Below are 19921 nucleotides of genomic sequence, written 5' to 3' on the forward strand. Positions count from 1 at the left end.
GTTTTCTTCCCTTCTGCTCTGATGGAAATCAATATAACCCAAATAGAAACACTCAAAAATTAATACAAAATAATAACTGAATGACCCTAGGATATTTGGGATCATCTATGTGAAGCATTCCATGCCCCAAACCCCCTTTTTTGGGGGATGGTAAAGGAAGTTGACAGTCTCCCATCTTTTTAATTGGGTCAAAAAGAATTTAGGGAATTTAACCTTTTTAATGGAACTCTTTATAAGAAGGAATCTTACATTTGATCTGAGGCAGAGAAATATTATTCCAATCTAAAGTGCAACCCTTTTAACACCTGAAAATTAATTAAATATAATATTTCAAAAATCACTCAAATATAAGAAAAGAGAAATCATCTACGGGTATTTTGCAGGATTAACAAGTTTTGCTAATGAACTGAAGACTTTTGAGATGGATCTTAGTTTCTGAAACAGACCAAGAGTTATTTTTAATCAATACTTAATTGGGAATTCTCACTTCCCTCAACAGAGGTGCCCAATACCTTCAGCAGACACCATTCCAACCCCTGTGGTTTAATGAGAAGTTTCTATGTATAACCCCATTGGAATCTGCAATTTAAGCAGTCACTCGGAGCATTTGACTTTGAGAAAACACTTCCCCCCTTCATTAATGTGCTATGAAAAAAATCCCCATAAAAGCAAAATAATTGAGAGGGAGCAAAAGTAAAGAAATTTTGTATAGAGCAAATTTAATTTTCTTTTCAACAACTTCTGCCTTTTAATTGTGTTTGGTTGATATTGAGCATCTCCCAAAGAAGAACAGGATCCTCTTGAAAAGCTTTAATCATTGGGATAGAATCAGAGCTCAAAGACTACAGATTAAAATCAAATTGCAGCTCAAGAATTAATAAAAAGTGTGGGGGTTTAAAAATATTTTAATCTAATACTCTACATCTCCCTTCTGAAAGGAATGAATATTTATTGTGGACTTCAGATGAATATACTGCCTCACATCAAGGCAGCTCTAGTTTTTATCCTCAAATGACAAATTCCACTGCCCATCCTTTGTCTCAGAACACGTTTGACTTTGGAAGGTATTTGAGAAAGGTCAGAGCTCTCTAAAGAAATGAAATGCCTTCAACAACAATTCCCTCATCGACAATTCCCTCAACGACAATTCCCTCAAGTGCAATTCCAAGATCTGGAGTTTCTCACCTCACAATGTGTTTCTCATCTCCATATTTCAAGAGGATTTCTGGATTCAAATTTTGTGATTGAGCAGGACCTTGGGACCACCTGGCTTTGGAGGAGACCCATCTCCATATTCATGGGGAGAACCAGGGAGCCACAAGGAGGAAAATTCCTCCATCCACAGGAGGAATCTCTCCTTTTTAAGCTCTTTGGTATTATTGCATGGAGAACAACGAGGGATTTTTTGGGAATTCCAGTGGAATTCAACAAACAGAAGTTTGAGACTTGATGCTGAGCACTTACTTTGCTTTTGCTTCTGCATCCTCATAGGCTTTGTTGGAGACGTCATCCAGGCCCCCGATCAGGTGCTTGAAGGAGCTGTAAAGACAAAAGGACTCTTTGAGAGGAAAATCACAGAATCACCAAGGTTGGAAAACACACTGAAGACCATCCAGTCCCAGCAGGTCCACCACCGAACCTGAAGAGACTCCACCTGGGAGCCAAGCAATCCAGTGTGGCTTTTTGGCAGCAATGGGACTGGATCTCGATGCTGGTGACCCACCAGGCCCAGGCCTCAGGAATGCTGGAGATGCAGAAACCAACGCCAAGAAGATCCAAAATTATTTATCCAGCCCATTGAAACGGCTGCTGAAGGTTTTCACCCTCCAGTAGAAGTTTTAGAATAAATGTGGCTGGTGGGGGCACCTCAACCATCACATCCCTGTCCTCCAACCAGGAACCCTGTAAATCCCTCTGCTTCCAAAGTGAAATTTTCATTTCTGGATCCCAGCTTTCTCATCTTCAGAGAAAAAGCATCCAAAAACACGTCAAAGGGGGTTCAAACTCAAAGAGAGGGAATTCAGGTTGGATATTGGGAAGGAATTGTTCCCTGGGAGGGTGGGCAGACCCTGGCATAGAATTCCCAGAGCAGCTGTGGCTGCTCTTGGACCCCTGGCAGTGCCCAAGGCCAGGCTGGACAGGGCTTGGAGCAGCCTGGGACAGTGGAAGGTGGCCCTGCCATGGCAGAGGGTGGCACTGGATGATCCTTAATATCCCTTCCATCCCAAACCATCCTGGGATTCCATGAAAAACCAGAAATTACTAACTGAAATCAATTAATCCCTTGAAACAAAAATATTCCAGGTGACAAGCTACTTTCTACTACCCAATTCCAGTATTCCCAGTGGATCTGTCTGAAAAAAGCAGGTTTGCTTTTTTCCAAGGAAGAAGAATTTGAAAAGATGAACTGCTGCAAGCCAGAGTCTCTTGACTGATCTCTGCCTTAATGTCACAGCCTCACAAATGAAAATCCTGCAATTCTTCTGTGCTCCTGACACTCCTGAGGCACGAAACACGGAGCTGAAGTAAAGGAATTGCTCTAAGTTGACAAAAAAATAAACTGAAACATTGAAAAAAATAAAAGAAAAAGCCACATTTCTGACATAAGGAACAAGAAGAGGATGTTTAATATGGTGCTTTCTCAAGGAGGATTTGTAGGATCAAAGAGAATGAATGGCACTGAGCAGGTGAGGGAAATCCAGGGCAGCTGGGGAAACGCAGTGTCCTGCCAGGCACGGGGTGAGCTGGGATAATCAGTGTTCCTGGGATGGGAACAGTGGGACCCTGGGTGGCTCAGACACACTGACAGAGCCAAGAGGGTCCTTCAGGAGATGTCTGACCCTATGAATGCACCCCATGGATGTGTGGAGATAGAGCAGAACCAAGGGAGGCACAGTTATCCTGTTGGAAAAAGCCAGATTTTCCCCATCACTGTGGGCCAGAAGGTGACAACTGGGAGAGCTGGATTGGATCTGGAGCTGCTGGAAGGGCTTTTCCAGAGGAATTGCCCTCTCTGGGGCTATTCCAGAGCTGTGTGCACACAACCCTGTGCTCTCACATTGCTGGAGCAGGGAGGTGCCACCAGGTGCCCGCTGTGTGCCCTTCCAAACTGACCCATCCTGGGATTCTCTGCTGGGAATTACAGCTCTGGAAATGCCCTCTGCCCACATCAACTTCCCCAGTCTTTCACTCCACTTAATTCATTATATTTTAAATAATACAATCAAAGAAATCATTTTTGCAAGCAAATTAATTAATTCATTAATGAGGAAGAGAAGGCACAAACCCTTTGCTCTCGTATAAACTCGTGTTAGTGGGTTTTACCCAATCTAATTACTAATATTTTTATTATTAGGACATGTTAATAATGGGAGTAACTTTTCAACCCCAAATTCCTTGCTCAGCAATGAAAATAGGAACAACTCAGCTCCTTCAGCACCCCAAGTTTTATCTTCCTGCTGCTGGGAATGTGCCACAGGATGAAGCCAAACCTTGCAAGGTGACAATGAAACAAAAGCAGGATTGGGTTGTTAATGCCTTATTTCACCCCAAACAGGTATTGAGGCAATGAATTAACACAGTAACACCATCCTGGAAGGCCATAAGACATAACCTAAGGCCTAATTTGTGATTTAGGCTTGGTTTGCTCAGGAAAATGTGGCAGGGTTAAAAACCTCCTTTATTTTGGCAAAGCAAATAAATCTTTTCCAGTGAAACAGCAAAGAAGAAAAAGTCACTGAAAGAAGTAACAACAGTTTCTCCAAACTCCTTAATTTTTATTAAAAATTTTAAGCCAGATTTAGCACTGGGCAAGCTATCAAAGTTCACTTGAATCCCTTTTTTATTGCTCATCTCAACGTTGTTGAAGTCTCAGCTCAGTCCCAGAATTCAATCAGAAACTGCTCGGGTTTTTTTCTCCCTGTGGCCTTTTCTCTTCGTTTTTTCTATTCTCTCCTCATAACCAATTTTCTCCATGGATAAACTTTGCTCTGACTGGGAGAAACAGCAGAGCAGCAAACCCTAAAATCTCCCCTGAAAGAGCTCGGCTCAGCTTATATGGGGTCAGTCATGCCAGGATAATACTTTTTTATTTCATTTTTCTCCAATTTCCCTTGCCAGGAGGGCCGATCCAATAACCTTTGTTGACACCTCACAGCTCTCCCTGAAAAAAAAAAACAAACCAAACCCAGGCTTTGAAACACAGACAAAAATGGGAAATGCAAAGTGGAAAAAATGGGAAATGCAAAGCGGAAAAGCAGAAAATAGTTGAAATATTTAAAATGTTTCCTTAAAAAATCATGCATCCTCTTGATAGGTGCAGCTGAAGAAGACAAGAATCTGGAAAAACAGCATTTAGAGTAAATTCCAGGTAATTCGGTAAGTCTCTGTCAGCAGCAGCTGGGCTTTGAGTTGTTCTGGCTCTGATCCATCAGCTCCTCTCTCTCTCCATTTGCATGAGGCAATTTTGTCCTCCCAACACCCACAGTGCTGCTAAATCTCCGAGCTCCAGGAAAACGTTGTTGGCACCATAAATAAATTATATGGAGGGGAAAAAAATCCCGTATAAATAAAAGATGAACCCGAATCAACCTCGGTGTAAATATTCCGACAGTTCAGGAGCAGCCACAAACACTTTCAAACACTTTCTCAGTTTCAAGAGGTAGGTGTGAAAAAAAAAAAAAATAATAATTATAGAGTGGCACCAACTTGTCCCTGAGGGTTCCAGTGATGATCCAAACGTCAGGAATGAGATTGGAGCCTTTCCCTCCTGTTTTCTCTCCATACAAAGGGGCTGCAAGTGAAGTCTGCCTGTGCATCTTTATTCAAACTGATCCACAGAACAGACGCTCAAGGCGTGTCTGCACCATTTTTACCACACAACCTTTTACAGACAAGTTCCTAAAGGACCAATCCATCAAATCCAGCACATGTTTGTTAACTGTTCCCCAAATGTACTTCTGGAACAAATCTAATAACGCCTCCAAGGAGCCTGGAAATTCACCAGGATGAGCTCTGACAAGGCCAAGCTCAGAACAATTTGGAGGCAGCACCATCGAGCAGCTCCCAGAGTAACTCTTTTCCCAGAGGATGAATTCCTGCAGTGCCACCACAGGAAAAACTTCATTAACAACAGCCTTGATCTTGTAGGGTCAAGGCAAGTCCTCAAGACAGAAAGTCCATGAATTGAAAATAAATAAAAAATAAAAAAAAAAAAAAAAAAAAAACCTACTTGGAAATAAAAATGCCTTAAAGCCATCTGAGAGGCACTGTAAAATATTAATGTGTGTTCCCAGAGGGGAGGTTTGAGCAGCAGGAAATGCTGGGACTGCAATGAGCTGTGTGGCTCCTCAAGTACCCAAAAGCTTCTCCAAATTCCCTCAGATGGTCAGATATCCAGCTGGCCTTGTTTGTCACAATTCCCATGAATGCTGTGTGGATTTTGTTGAAGTTTCCAAGCCAATTCCATAAGCCCACGGTTGGGTCTGTGCTCCATGGCAGGAGAAACATTGGATAAATCAATCCCAGCTCACCAGAGAGCTTGGAGCCTTACTGTGGTCCCTCACAGGGCTGTCACTTCATTTCCTCACCCTTGTCACCCTCTGACTTAATTTTCCCTACTGGATTACTGTACCTCCTCTTCTGTGTTGAAATTCTGATGATAATGGGAAATTCCTTGGAGTATTTCCTGTCTGAATTCCAAATTCTTTCTTTCAAATACACCTGACCAGGTAGGACTACACAATTTTTTTGTTTTCTTCCTTGAGGGACCAAAATGAATGGTGCTCCCAACGGGAACCATAGAATTCCTAGAAAAGTTTGAGTTGGAAGGGAATTTAAATCCCATCCAGTGCCATGGACAGGGACACCTTCCATTATCCCAGAGTGCTCCAAGCCCTATCCAGCCTGGTCTTGGACACTTCCAGAGATCCAGAGGCATCCACAGCTTCTCTGGAAATCTGTGCCAGGGCCTCCCCACCCTCACAGGGAAGGCTTAGAGCATTAAGGACCAAATCCCACTGAAATTCATTATTCCAGTAAAGGAAGGGACACAAAAACACAACTGCAAGATGGGAAAAGTACCAATACTTTTTGTAACAAATATTTTCAGGACAAGGACAAGTGGGAACAAAGTCCATGGGATGCAACAAATGCTTCCTGCAGGTTGTTTTCACTGTTAGATCAGGATTTTGCTCATTCCTACACCAGAAAAGGATGCTGGAAATGCACTTTGCAAATCTTCCTAGGCACTTTGCCCATCTTCCTAGATCGGCCAAAATAGCTGTACTACACTTTGGGAGTCTTTGGGGTGTTTTTGAGACTGGAAGAGCCCTCTTGTTTCACAAGGAAATTAAAAAGCAAGGCAGCACCAACATCATCTGGTAATTAAAGACCCATCATGAGCTTCAGTTTGACTTCCCTCGTGGTATTTCCCACTCCTGCTGCTTCAGCCCTGTAGCCATTTTATACATACTTTATAAATTCCAGAGATCCTTTTAGGCAAAGCATTCCCCCTTGTCATGCTTAAAAAATTCTCTTCTCAAACTCAACTTCAGCAATTCCCTTCTCCAACCCAACTTAAACAATTCCCTTCTTAAATCCAACTTCAGCAATTCTCTTCTCAAACCCAACCTTAACAATTTCCTTCTCAAACCCAGCTTAAGCAATTCCCTTCTCCAACTCAACTTGCCCACAGCTCCTGGCTCATCCCTGTGATGCAAGTTTCCAATATTATTCACCCCCAAACTACAAACCCTGCAGCAGCTTAACCAGCCCTAAAATTGCTGGGAAAATTGGCAAATCCAGAGCCAACCCAACTTCAGCAATTCCCTTCTCCAAATCAACTTTAAAAATTTCCTTCTCCAACCCAACTTAAGCAATTCTCTTCTCAAACCCAACTTCAGCAATTCCCTCCTCAAACTCAAGCAATTCCCTTCTCCAACCCAACTTAAGCAATTCCCTTCTCAAACCCAACTTAAATTCTCTTCTCCAATCCTTCTTAATCATTTCTCTTCTCCAAAACCAACTTAAGCAATCCCCTTCTCCAACTCAACTTGCCCAGAGCTCCTGGCTCATCCCTGTGATGCAAGTTTCCAATATTATTCACCCCCAAACTACAAACCCTGCAGCAGCTTAACCAGCCCTAAAATTGCTGGAAAAATTGGCAACTCCAGAGCCAACCCAACTTCAGCAATTCCCTTCTCCAAATCAACTTTAAAAATTTCCTTCTCAAACCCAACTTCAGCAATTCCCTTCTCCAACCCAACTTCAGCAATTCCCTTCTCCAACCCAACTTGCCCACAGCTCCTGGCTCATCCCTGTGAGGAAGGTTTCCAATATTATTCAGCCCCAAACTACAAACTCTGCAGCAGCTAAACCAGCCCTAAAATTGCTGGGAATATTGGCAAATCCAGAGCCAGGCTCAGGACTCCCTTAGGAATAACTTCCTATGGCACCAAGGTGTGACTTTGTTAATGAGATGTGGCAACTGGAACGATTTTTGGATGCCTTGGGAAGCCTTCCACAAGGAATTTGGAAGAGTTCTCCTGCTGTAGATAATTCCAGTGGGTGATGCTGGTCAGTGAGGCTGGAATTCTCCAGGAATCCCATGTGTTAAGGAAAAGGTCTTTTCCCATCACTTGCTTTTTTTGAAACTGCAACACCAGTTTTGCTGAGCTGCCTCAGATGGGGACACCCACAGAGCATGGAAATTGCTGCTTCAGTTCTTCCATCTGATTAGGCAAAGAGCTTGTCTGGGAAAAAGGAAAATATTTGGCAGCCTCAGTGACTTGTGTCACCCCTCCTGCTGCAGGGAACAAATTCCAGCTGCAGGGAACACCCACTCCCTGCTCCCACTGCTGCCTCCTGTGTCACTCAGTGTTCTCATCCACCACCACAACCCAAAAGATGTAAAAATTTGCTCTGTCTGGATATAAAAAATTGGTTCTTTTTTCCTCAACCAATTTCCCAAATTGCCACAAGTCCTGGGAGTTTATCTCCACGTGAAATGATGCTCCTGCTGTTGTCATTCCTATAAAATAACAGCCTAAGGAAGAGCTGGGACATGAAATTCAGCCCTGGCCAGGACACAGGACAGCCTGCTCTGAGCTATAAATAGGGCCATCAATAGGGTCACTTTTCTTGCCCTATAAATAAGAATTTTTTTAATAGTGTTACTCTGCTAATTGCACAGTGTTAATAGAATCTCTGAGGTAGATTAACCACAGCTTCATCAGTTTAAATTTAACTTGTACTTCCTCACTATTTCAAGGGCAATGACTGCTGAGGACAAGGAACAGGAGACAAGGAAAGGACTGGGAAATTATCAGGAATGGGTGACTTGAATTATTTGGGGTTTTTAACTCTCATAGTGCAAACCAAAAATACCTGCTGCAAAAGTGTAAAAATAAAAAGTGTAAATTATTCATTGCTTTTTATTTCTATGAATTAATGATTGCTAAATTATCTAATTATTAAAAGCATAATGATTATCAAAATATTATCAAATTCTTCTTCCTCTCTTTGCCCCACAGCATGAGAAGGAAGGGTGGAGGTTTTACCTATGAGGTTGAGAAAGGAGCCCTCAGGTGTTCCCCATTTGTGTTCAATGGACAGACCATGGGGTTTGCAATTAATAATGAATTAACATAAATCAGAACTTATCAGGATTTCTGAAGGTTTTCCCCAGCTCAGCCACTACAGAACGCTGGATTTCCAGAAATGGAGGCCTGTGAGATAACATAAACCACAGGATTGAGGGGATGGAGATGAGCCCTAAAGGATCACAGAATCCCATCTCTCACCAGAATACAAAAGGGGCTCCAGAATTTCTTCCAGGGATCCACAAGGATCATGGATCCAGCTCCTGGACCTGCCCAGACACTCAACTATCCACACTGCTCTCCAGGCCCACAGGTGGGTCCTACATACTTCAAAAATCCAACGGATTTATTTTCCTTTCCAACATCAGCAATTTTTCCTTGTTATTCCACAGTTTCTGGCTCCCTCCTGCAGGTTTCTTGGGGCTCCTGCATGGGGGGAGGCAGTGAAATTCTATTCACCCTCTCTGTGGGTTTGACAGATCCATTGCACATCCCCCATGGAAGTGTCCATACCTTGTTCTAATCTGCGCCAGTGCTGCACAACAGCAAAACCAGCCCAGGAATCATGTTCAATTTTTACCTCATTTTTTAAATCCCACTCCCAGTAACTGCAGAGAGCAGCTGGACTTGCAGCACTGGAGCATCCAGGCAGAGTTTTTTTCTGGATTAACCCCCCCTTAATTCTCTCAAGCTTCCTGTATAAATTATCATTTTACTCTCCTGCATCTCCTCTGAGTGACAGAGCTCCCAGCAGGGCTGTGGCCTTCTCCCAAGGACTCTCCATCTCCAAATGGACTGGGATAACACCTTGCTCCAACATTCGCCAGGAGCAAACGCTGTGGAATTTCCACAGTAATTCCAGCTCCTCCTTTATTTCCATTTGGACTTTCTGTGATTTTAACAGTCACTACTGAGATTTGTAATTGTCACTGATGATTTTTCTAATTGTCACTATTGAGTTTTGTAATGGTCACTGTTAAGTTTTCCGATTGTCACTATTGAGTTTTGTCTCGATGATTCAGGGGCACCTTCCCTCTACTCGTCAATTCTGTGACTTTATCACCCCAAATTAAGAAGCCACTCTGGAGAAGATGATCCAAGGGTCTCATTAAGCTCTGGGAAAGGCTTAAACTGGAGTTTCCCCCCAGGCCCAGGCAGAAGGAGGAACTTACTCTCTGTCTATGACCAGACAAGTGACCGCTTCCGCTGCGATGACGTTGGCTGTCCTGACATCCTCCCTGCAAGAAAAAACACATTTCTCCAGTTATTTCCATGGCAATCTTCTGATTTCCAACACACAGGGCTCTCCAAGCACTTTGAGGACAAATTTCTGGCTTTCACAGCTTTTCCTTGCTGTTTTCATCATCCATTTAGGCTAATAAAAGACTAGAATTCCAAGACTAATAAAAATAATCAATTTAATTCATTTTAATCAGGTTGTTTTGGCGTTCCAGTGTTTAAGAGTCAGTGCTGCATTTTCTGGGTTCGCTTTATCCCAATTTCCCCCAACCTTCCCATGTTCCAAGGTTAAGTGGATTACAGTCACACCCCTCTTTTGCACACCCCTCATTCATTTAGGCTGGAACACTACTCTAGGCATCCAGTGAGGCAGAAAATCAGATTTACAGGTGCTGTTAGGAATAGAAATTCCCATTTAAAGACTGGAGGCATTAAAACAGGAATATGGTCAAAAAAGGGTGACGCCCATGCACTGTCCCTTTGAGGTCATCATTAATTAACTTTAATTTCTTCATGTTCATACTTTTAGAGCAGAGCAAGCAAAAATACATTACTACTCCAGCCTGTGCTGTAATGCTGACTCTGAGTCTATTTGGACTGGAATTAAGTGTGTATTCCTGCTAATTAACCCCACTGATAAATCACATTGCTAATTTAAAGCAATGAGAAAGAAGTAGTGGAATATAAGTAGATAATTATCCCTATTAACTCCTAAAACTTGGGTAAATACAGAGAGGATAAGAAAGGATAATATTGAATTCCTCATTAAGTTGCTGTAGCCAGCTTTTGACAATATATTGATCCATTAAAATGAGAATTCAAACTTGTTGGTGTCCACTAATTCCCATTAAAACTCAACACATTTGTCCCATTATCCCAGATGCCACAAAAAGACATTTATCCCTGTAAATTTATGGATCACAGAAATGATTTGCTTACTGTCTTATACTTAGATGATTACAGACCAGGAAAATACAATAAAATTGGGGGCCTCAGCTCCAACATTTTTGATAAAATTGAAAATGAGGTATTCAGATGCATAAGGGACTGTTGTAATTTCTGTTAACTTCTATTAATCCATCCTTTTCTAGAAGGTGACTTTGGCCAGCAGCTGCAGCACAGGGAGGTACAGAAATCTGTGGCATTAAAGGCCAATGAAACCTTGGAAGTGCAAGGCATTAATTGGGAAAGAAATTACCAAGAGTGAATTTAAGGCAAAAGCAACCACCAGCAAGTGCCCAGCACTAAATGAGAGATCAACTACTCCAAGTAGGTGGCATTAAACACAACAAATAATTACTATAAGTGCACAGAATTTGGTGCAGAAGTTTCTATTACAGGTGCATGCTATTAAGTGCAACGAGTAATTACTACAAGTCCAGGAGCAATTCCAACCAGTGCACAGCATTCCGTGGAAAATTAACCACTAGGAAGTGCACAGCTTTAAATGCAGAAGGAATTACTACAGGTGCATGGCATTAATTGCAAGAAGTAATTACTGCACATGAACTGCACTAAATGCAAGAGTAATTACTATAAGGGCACAGCACTAAATGTAATAATTACTACAAGTGCAAAGCATTAAACCCAGAAGTTACTACTGGTAAATGCACAGAATTGAAGGGAAAAGTAACCACTAAAAGTGCAAGTCATTAAAACCAGAAGTTACTAGTGGTAAATGCACAGCATTGAAGGGAAAAGTAACCACTAAAAGTGCAAGGCATTAAACACAGAAGTTACTACAAGTGCAAGGCATTAAATGCAACAAATAATCATGGTATTAACTGAAACAGTGGTTACTACAAATGCAGAGCATTAAAAACAAGGTAATTACTCCCAGTGCACAGCATAAATGAAAAAGTAATTACTAGTAAATACATGAAACAAGTAATTACTACCAGTGCAAGAGAGGTTACTCCCAGTAAATGCACGGCTCTAAAGGCAAAAGTCACTACTACTAGTGCAATGACAAGTGAAAATACTGCATTAAATGGTAAAAAAAAGGTAAAAAAAATAGTAAAAATGGCTAAAAAATGGTAAAAAACCCAGGTAGTTTAATTACTACAAGTGCATTAAATACAAGTAATTATTTTAACAGCACAGCACTAAGGAGATATTAGAATTGTGATGTGTAAAACAGAACATATTCACAATTAATTAATGAATTAATTAATTCCTGGCAGTGCCCCACCACCCCCTGTGGCCCCAGAGAGGAGAGCACTGACTCGGACACTGCCTGGCCTTCATCCCCTTCCTCCTCCTCCTCCTCCTGCTCCTCCTCGGAGCTGCTCCCCGAAAATCCGCGTTCCTCATCCGTGGAGCCTCGCTCGCTCCCCGAGCGCTCCATGGCCCCGGCTGCTCCCTCATTGCCCCGGGACGCTGCTGATGCCCTGCAGCCCCCAGCTCCGTGCCACCCCCTGGCACGTGCCAGCTCCCCCAGCCCAGGGCTGGGCACCTGCACAGGGGGCACAGCTGCTGCGGGGGAAACCCAAGACGGGAGGATTTGGGAGCCCCTCAGGACATCCTTGGCTGTGGAAAAGGGCCAGACATGCCAGCAGGAGACCTCGCGTGCCCTTTTCAGCTCCCTAGCTCAGCGGTGGAATTAGGGGGCAACAAAAAATGCACGTTCCTAAATGTTCCCAGGACTATAGGACGTGAAATAACACAGCGCAGACACGCAAGGTAAAAGGGAGTTTTTAAATTTCTGACTCTAACATTTATAGTTTTCCAAAAGTGACAGTGGATTGGAGGGTGACAGTGCCACCCCTTCAATGACACCGGACAAACCAACAGCCTATCAAATTTCCTCGATAAAAGAATACAAAACAATAATTTATTTACAGAAAGTGTGTGAGAAAGTTGGTTACAAGAACGTAAACATCAGAAAGCTTAGAAAATCTTAAAAAATTCAGGGTGACATGCCACCACACCAGTGGAAACATGAGGATGTTATTTAAGGGATGAAATGCACGGATCTGTTTTCCTCCTTGGAATTGTCATCTCCAATGACACTGGACAAACCAACAGCCTACCAAATTTTCCTCCTCTATAAAAGAACGTAAAACAATAATTTATTTCCAGAAAGTGTGTCAGAAAGTTGGTTACAACAATGTAAACATCAGAAAGCTTAGAAAATCTTAAAAAATTCAGGGTGACATGCCACCACACCAATGGAAACATGAGGATGTTATTTAAGGGATGAAATGCACGGATCTGTTTTCCTCCTCGGAATTTACAGCCACCTTCGCCGCATTGGGAAGTTACAACAATTTTGCTTCTGACAAGGTGTCAACAACTCAATTTAGGAATAGATCAGTTTATACTTCAGCCTCTGTCTCGTGGTTTTACCAAGGGCTGCCATAATTTGCTCGCAATGTAAAAATGTTTGAGGTGATTCCCGAATTTTTTGCTTTGTTTTTGCCTTCCTACATCCCCAAATTGCTTGAAGTCCTGCTCCAGTACCTTCTCCCACAGCTCCCACTGCTCCCAATCCCTTAGACAGGGACTCCACCTCTGCCCTGGGCGGTCAATCCAATGTTTGACGGCCCTTTCTGTAAAGGAATTTTTCCCAATATCCAGCCTAAACCTCTTCTGGGACAATTTGAGGCCATTTCCCCTTGTCCTGTCCCTGTTCCTTGCTTGGGAGCAGAGCCTGACATCCCCTGGCTGTCCCCTCCTGGCAGGAGTTGTGCAGAGCCACAAGGGCCCCCTGAGCCTCCTTTGCTCCAGGCTGGTGGAATCCCAGCAGCATCTCCCGGGAGTTTTTTACTTTTAAAACCCTCAGTGCCATAAAGACAGAGCAGAATTTCCTCGACCAACAGAGCCTTGAAAGACCTGAGGCCTCAGCTTCATAAATATTCCAGTCAATTATCACAAACGGCTCCTCTTGCTTTGTAAATCTTGTTGTACAACCCTTGGCAGGGCTTAAACCTTTCAGCTGGAGCCACTGGGAGTAAAAATATATTTTAGGAGCTAACAAGAAGCTCACAAGGCATAAAACAAAGTATTAGAAGGAGCTGGTACATTTTCTATTTGAAAAGTTGTACATTTGGCTTATATTGAGTAAAAAAATGTATTTTTGAAGCTCAACGAGCTGAATTGCTATTCTAAGAAATGTTTTGTTTTCCCACTACCCATGAAGCTTAAATCACATGGGGTTTTTGCTACAGGTCCTCAAACTGGCGTAGCTTGGAGTCAAATCCCTCCTGTTGTATTTCATTCCCTTTTAGGAAGTGAGATTTTAATGCCTGAAGGAAATTTTTACAAGATTTTTTATGAAATGGCTTTTCAAGTGCAGCTTTTCCTAATGGCACCTTTTATTAGTTTCACATTAAAATCTATAAAAGTTTAGTAGAGCATGCTGTGTTTATTAATCCCAGCGATGTATTTTTACATTAAAGCCAACAGCAAATGGATGTTGGGTTCTCAGGAAGATGAAAAGTTGGAAAGCCAAGCTTTGGTCTGTGTGAGGTGGATTTCCCCCATGGAAATCAGGCAGATCCAGGTGATTGATGCAGACATGGATCACAGAATTCATGAAAATTGGAGAAGAACTCCAAAGTCATCAAGTTCCGTCTTTGACAAGGCTTGGAGCAGCCTGGGACAGTGGAAGGTGTCCCTGCCCATGGCAGGGGTGGCACTGGATGAACTTTGAGGTCCCTTCAAACCCAAACCCATTGTGCGACCCGATGGACACAGCCACATCCAGCTCTTTCCTGATGTTCACCATTTCCTTCCCTAAAAAATGAGGATAAAACCTCATTTCTTAGCTCAAGAAACTGCAGAACCTCAAAGGACCATCCAGAGCAGGTGGGTCAGTGCCTGGACCTTGGGGCAGAACCTGCCTGGGAGAGTGAAACCTCCCGTCCTGTAGGTCCTCAGGGGATGAGTGCTGAGATCAGCTCAGAATGCTGTTAATGAGGCTTTTCAGAAATAAAAAATGAGGTGCTCCCTGGTGGGTTTTCATTTATGCCACAGGACTATCCAGAGGTTCCTAATTTGCTGCTATTTGAGTTCTTTAATGCATTTTCCCACCTGCCAGCACTGTGCACTTGACCTTGTTACAATATTCTTAATGAGGTTGATTTAAAGCATTTAGGACAAGACATGTCAGATAGGAGGAAAAAATGGGAAAAAATCAATTATTAGCTTAAATTTAGCAATAAGACCTCAAAGCCCAGCATCTCTATCTTCCCTTCTATTTTATTGGGTATTTTCTGATTACGCCATGACTTTCAGGTGGGAGATAAGAATCAGTTTTATTGGGTATTCTGAGGAGTGGTACCCAAATTTGGTGATATCCTATCCTTTAAAAAGAGAGATTTGCCTACCTGGAGACTTAAAAATGTGCTTTTAAAGCTTTGATTGCCTTTTATTTCTATAAACAAAATAAAATTGAAATAATAATAATAAATAATTTCTATAACTTCACCTGCATCTTAGCCTATAGTCGCAGCAGGGGGAGATGCAACAACCACCTGCTTATTCTTGATTTAATAAAAAAGAAAGAAAGAATCAAGGTTTTATGTGCCAAAACAAAACTAAATCCAACTGGTATGGAAAGAAATTAAATCCTGGCCCTGGTGGGGGTGACCTGGCACCAAATATGAAGGTGGAAGATTCAGCACTCAGCACTGGGAAGGCACAATAAAAACCTCAGCAATTATTACACCCATCATTTCAAGCCATGATGACCCCTCAAGAAACCTGGTCATCCTTTTATCATTTTTATGAGGTGAGCAGGTATTTGAGAACAAATTGGGATGAATTCCAACATGGTGTTTGAATCTGAGGCCATTCAGCACAGGAAGGACTCACAGCATCAGGAGCAAAAGTGCTCCTCCTCCATGGGAGGGTCTGCACTAAACCACCTCCAGTGTTAAAACAGGCAAGAACTTATGGAAATTTAATTATGGAATAGAAGGGTTTTTATAAAATAAAATGTCTGTCAAAAGAAGAAATAAATCTCAAAGCTTAAATTAAATATCTATGGGGAAAAAGCCCAGACATGAGGCTGAATTATAACCCTGGATTTTGTAAAACAGCCCTGGAGTAGTCTGGGAAAGTCACCTGGAAATTAAGAATTACATTTTCTTAATAAATGTTCTGATATTAATATTCCTCATGGGCCTTTCAGGCTTGGCAGAAAGTATAGCACTGGGTGTCCTTGGGATGTCAGTGTGTCCATGGGAATCAAATTCCTCCTCAATTAGTTTTCTAAAAAAGGGGAATTTGGGTGCATTCAGGACAAAGTGAAGTTTTAGATAAAAGTTTCTGTCTTCCGGGAGTATTCACATTCCAAATGTGTGTTTGAAGGAAAGATTTCACTGTTTTAATGTCCAAGGAGAGGTTGGTTTGGAGCAGCCTGGGATAGGGGAAGGTGTTCCCGCCCATGGCAGGGGTGGGAATGGATGGGATTTTGGGATTTAAGATCCCTTCCAGCCCAAACAGTTTAAGGATTGATATTTGGGTTTGACATTCCCTAGATATACAATATACAAAGAAAATAATAATTATTTATCTCCTGACAAATAGCACTTTCCAGATCCACAACTTACAGGTTTTCAGACCCCAGGGAACACAATTCTCTCTTTGCTGGAGCCAAAGTTGGACTGGAACTTCCAGAAGCTGGAGTGCCAAGGGAAGGTGCCAGATGGATTTGGGATGTTTGCCTGCACACCTGTGCAAAGTGGCACCCTCAGCTCAGCTTCCACCCAGGTGTCCACACTTCCAAGTGCCAAACAGCCTTTCCTGAAACACCTGCCCGCAGCCAGGAGGCTCCATTTCACAAATCCCATTTCAGCCAAACAAAAATTTCACCTCCCGTTAATTCCACTGAGCCTTTCTGAGTCCTTCAGGCAAACAGAGGGATGGATTATTGGCAGTGCTGAGGTGGGAACACTGGGAAGGCAGAGAATCATGGAATGCTTTGCGTTGGGAGGGCCACTAAGGATCATCCCATTCTACCTGTGCCATGGGCAGGGACACCTTCCACTGTCCCAGGCTGCTCCAAGCCCCAAAGTCCAGCCTGGCCTTGGGCACTGCCAGGGCTCCAGGGGCAGCCACAGCTGCTCTGGGCACCTTGTAGGGAACAATTCCTAATTCCCAATATCCCATCCAGCCCTGCCCTCTGGCACTGGGAGCCATTCCCTGTGTCCTGTCCCTCCATCCCTTGTCCCCAGTCCCTCTCCAGCTCTCCTTTAGGCCCTGGAAGGGGCTCTAAGCTCTCTCTGGAGCCTTCTCCAGTACCTGTGGGCTGTCATCTGTCACAGCCCCTGCTCTGCCTTTTCTCTGGGCACAGAAATTCCATTTGTGCCACCCCTTGGGCAATCCACCTGCCTGGGAAGGGAATTCCAATTAAACCCAAGGGCTGCCACAACACAGTGAGGATCTACACGGCAGGCATTCCCATATCCAGCTGAAATCCTTATTGTGGCTGACTTTCAAGGCTGAAAGAGATGAGCACCTCATCCCTAACCCTTTGCTTCCAAATCCTGCATGGAATCTGTTTTTAACCCCTATAACTTGCACCCATCCCACCATGGCTGGATCTGCTGGCATCAGGACAAGCAAGGAATCACAGAATTGTTGGAAAAGGATCATTGAGTCCAACCAGCCGCCCAACAGTGCCCAGTCCTCCCCTAAACCCTGACCCCAAGTGCCACATGCACAGTTTTAGTCCCTGCAGGGATCCACTGTGTCCCACTGGTGTTTCCCACAGCTGAGGTGGGAACAATGCTGAGAAATCCCTCTCTGCTGATGGCAAAACCATTTCCAGGGGTTTTTCCATTCCCTCTGCTCCCAGGAAACCCTCAATGGTGCTGATATCACTTATTACAGTGTTTCCAGCAGCTCAGAAAGGCAGGGAAGAGCAAACACAGCTAGAGGAATATTCAATAGGAATTAAAACTGGTGCTTTGAGGTAAACTGTGGCTTAAGTTTAGTCTGAAGTGACAGACAACCCCAAATCTGAGTGACACAACGCTGACACTGGGATGGTAGAACCTCCTTGCCTGCCAAGCCCATTAATGATTTTCAACCCAATTACTTGTGCAATTTATTCAGAATTATTGTAATGAACCAGAGTCTCACTAGGCTGTAATTAATTATATTCCCCATGTGAAACAACCCAGGGGCACGAAATGGCCACTTTTTCATTAAAGTGAAGTAAAACCCAACCACACCCCATCCATTGCTGTTTTAATCAGCCAGTGGGTGAGAAGAGCATCTTTAAGACATATTAAATGTTAACTATCCCATTCAAGGACAAATCAATTAAACCTTGAACAAATCAGAAGAGTTTCTAGAAACTGGTGCCTTGCAGACCTACTCTGCATAAGGAACTTCTCTGCCAGCCTTGATCAGATCATTCAAAGCCAGGCAAAGCCAAAAACCCAGGAAATACCAAAAAACCCAGGAAACTGGCAAGGATAAAGAGGAAACCATTGATGTGCATTATTTTCCTTAAAAAAGAAGAGCAGCAACAACAGAATTCAGCAGCTAGAGCCACATGAAATGGTCCTTGACATATTTTGCTCATGAATGACTCGGCAGCTGCACTTTAAAATTATTTAATAAGAGACAAACACAAAGAGGGAATAAGAACACATCCAAGACAATTGATAAACTGATCCCCACCTTTTCAACTCCTTCCCTGGCAGGGTGGGCAGGCCCTGGCACAGATTCCCAGATGGGGCTTCTTGGAGCAGCCTGGGATGGTGGAAGGTGTCCCTGCCCATGGCAGCAGTGGGATGAGCTGATTCTCATGCCCCTTCCAACCCAAGCTGTTCTGGGATTCAAAGAAACCCAAGTCCCTTTTCCCACGGCTGCCTCATCCCTCTCCAAGCCCTGGATATCAACAACAGCTTGGGCCTGGATGGCAAATGTGGATGCCCCAAACTGAGAAGTGATCCAGGGCTTCTCCTGAGCTCCAGCAGGAACACAGGGTCATTGTCCCATTAAGACTTCAAAGCTCCTGGCAATTAAAATCCTTCCCTTCCCCTCTCTCCCCATCCTTAATCTGGAATCCCCACATGGGAAAAGTATCTTCTGTAGCCTTAAATGGAGAAATAAAGCTACAAGGTTAACTCCAATACTTTATTGCAGGCCTTTCATCAAGAGATTCCAAATGATAAAACATTTCCTAAATGAGCCTGCATTCCTTGGAGATGTCCTGCTTAGGGAGCTTCATCCAAAAAATATCTGATATTGCTCAAGGACACACTGGGGGCGAGTTTAAAATCTGAATTTTTTCTCTTTTCTTTTTTCAGCAGCAGGACAATAAACCAACAGTGCAAAAGGCTCTGATTTTTCCAGCATTACAAAGAGTTTCAGCTCTCCCAGGTTTCCCAGGTAGAGGGATCTCTCCTAAATCTCCAAATTATTTTTTACTTATTATTTCTCCAGATCTCTAAGAGCCTGTCCAGAAAGGACACACGATGAAAGAATTAAAAATTTATAATTGATATGATATTATATATGATATGATATATGTGATATATGATATATAATATATATGATATATGAAATTATAATGATATGTAATGTAATGTAATGTAATGTAATGTAATGTAATATAATATAATATAATATAATATAATATAATATAAATGCCTATAAATTCTGTGCTATTTTGGACACCCCCAAATCCATGGAGATTAGATATATTCCCATTTTCCTGACAATAAAGACCAGGCTCAAGAGCTTTTTCAAGCAAACAGTGGCAATAACCCCTGTTAAATACCAGATTCCTTGCTTAAATTACTTATCTTGGGATTTATTCCCCCAGGATTTTTTTTAAAGCAGCTCCAAGTTGTCATTTGAGAGATTTAGCTTGGAAATTATGGAAAATTTCAGGAAAACTTGAAGCAGTGCAATAGGTGATGCTTGGAGAGTTGCCCCAGAATGGTGCAAAAGTCCTATTTTAACATAATTTTTTGGGGGTGAAGTTCCCAAATATTTAAATCCAAAATTATACTACGGGATGAGAAAATAAACCAGCACCTAGCACAAATGCTGAGTAGCCTCCTGTAATAGTAATTTTCAACTTTAAAAGATCATGTTCTATATAAAACTCTAAAACC

The 19921-nt window shown here is 42.7% G+C and overlaps 1 protein-coding gene across 2 annotated transcripts in view; it reads right to left on the reverse strand.

The window, feature by feature from the left end:
• PRKG1 (protein kinase cGMP-dependent 1) overlaps nt 1-19921 on the reverse strand; it is a 389824-nt gene that overhangs the window by 57189 nt on the left and 312714 nt on the right. For both annotated transcript variants that reach the window (XM_063164082.1, XM_063164081.1), the window contains exons 8-9: nt 9773-9838; nt 1465-1539 (exon numbers count right to left, since the gene is read on the reverse strand). In XM_063164082.1, coding sequence (XP_063020152.1) covers nt 1465-1539; nt 9773-9838 — 141 coding nt within the window. The remainder of the gene's footprint in view (nt 1-1464; nt 1540-9772; nt 9839-19921) is intronic.

Source organism: Melospiza melodia, chromosome 9 (assembly GCF_035770615.1).
Source record: "Melospiza melodia melodia isolate bMelMel2 chromosome 9, bMelMel2.pri, whole genome shotgun sequence".
Classification (NCBI taxonomy): domain Eukaryota; kingdom Metazoa; phylum Chordata; class Aves; order Passeriformes; family Passerellidae; genus Melospiza; species Melospiza melodia.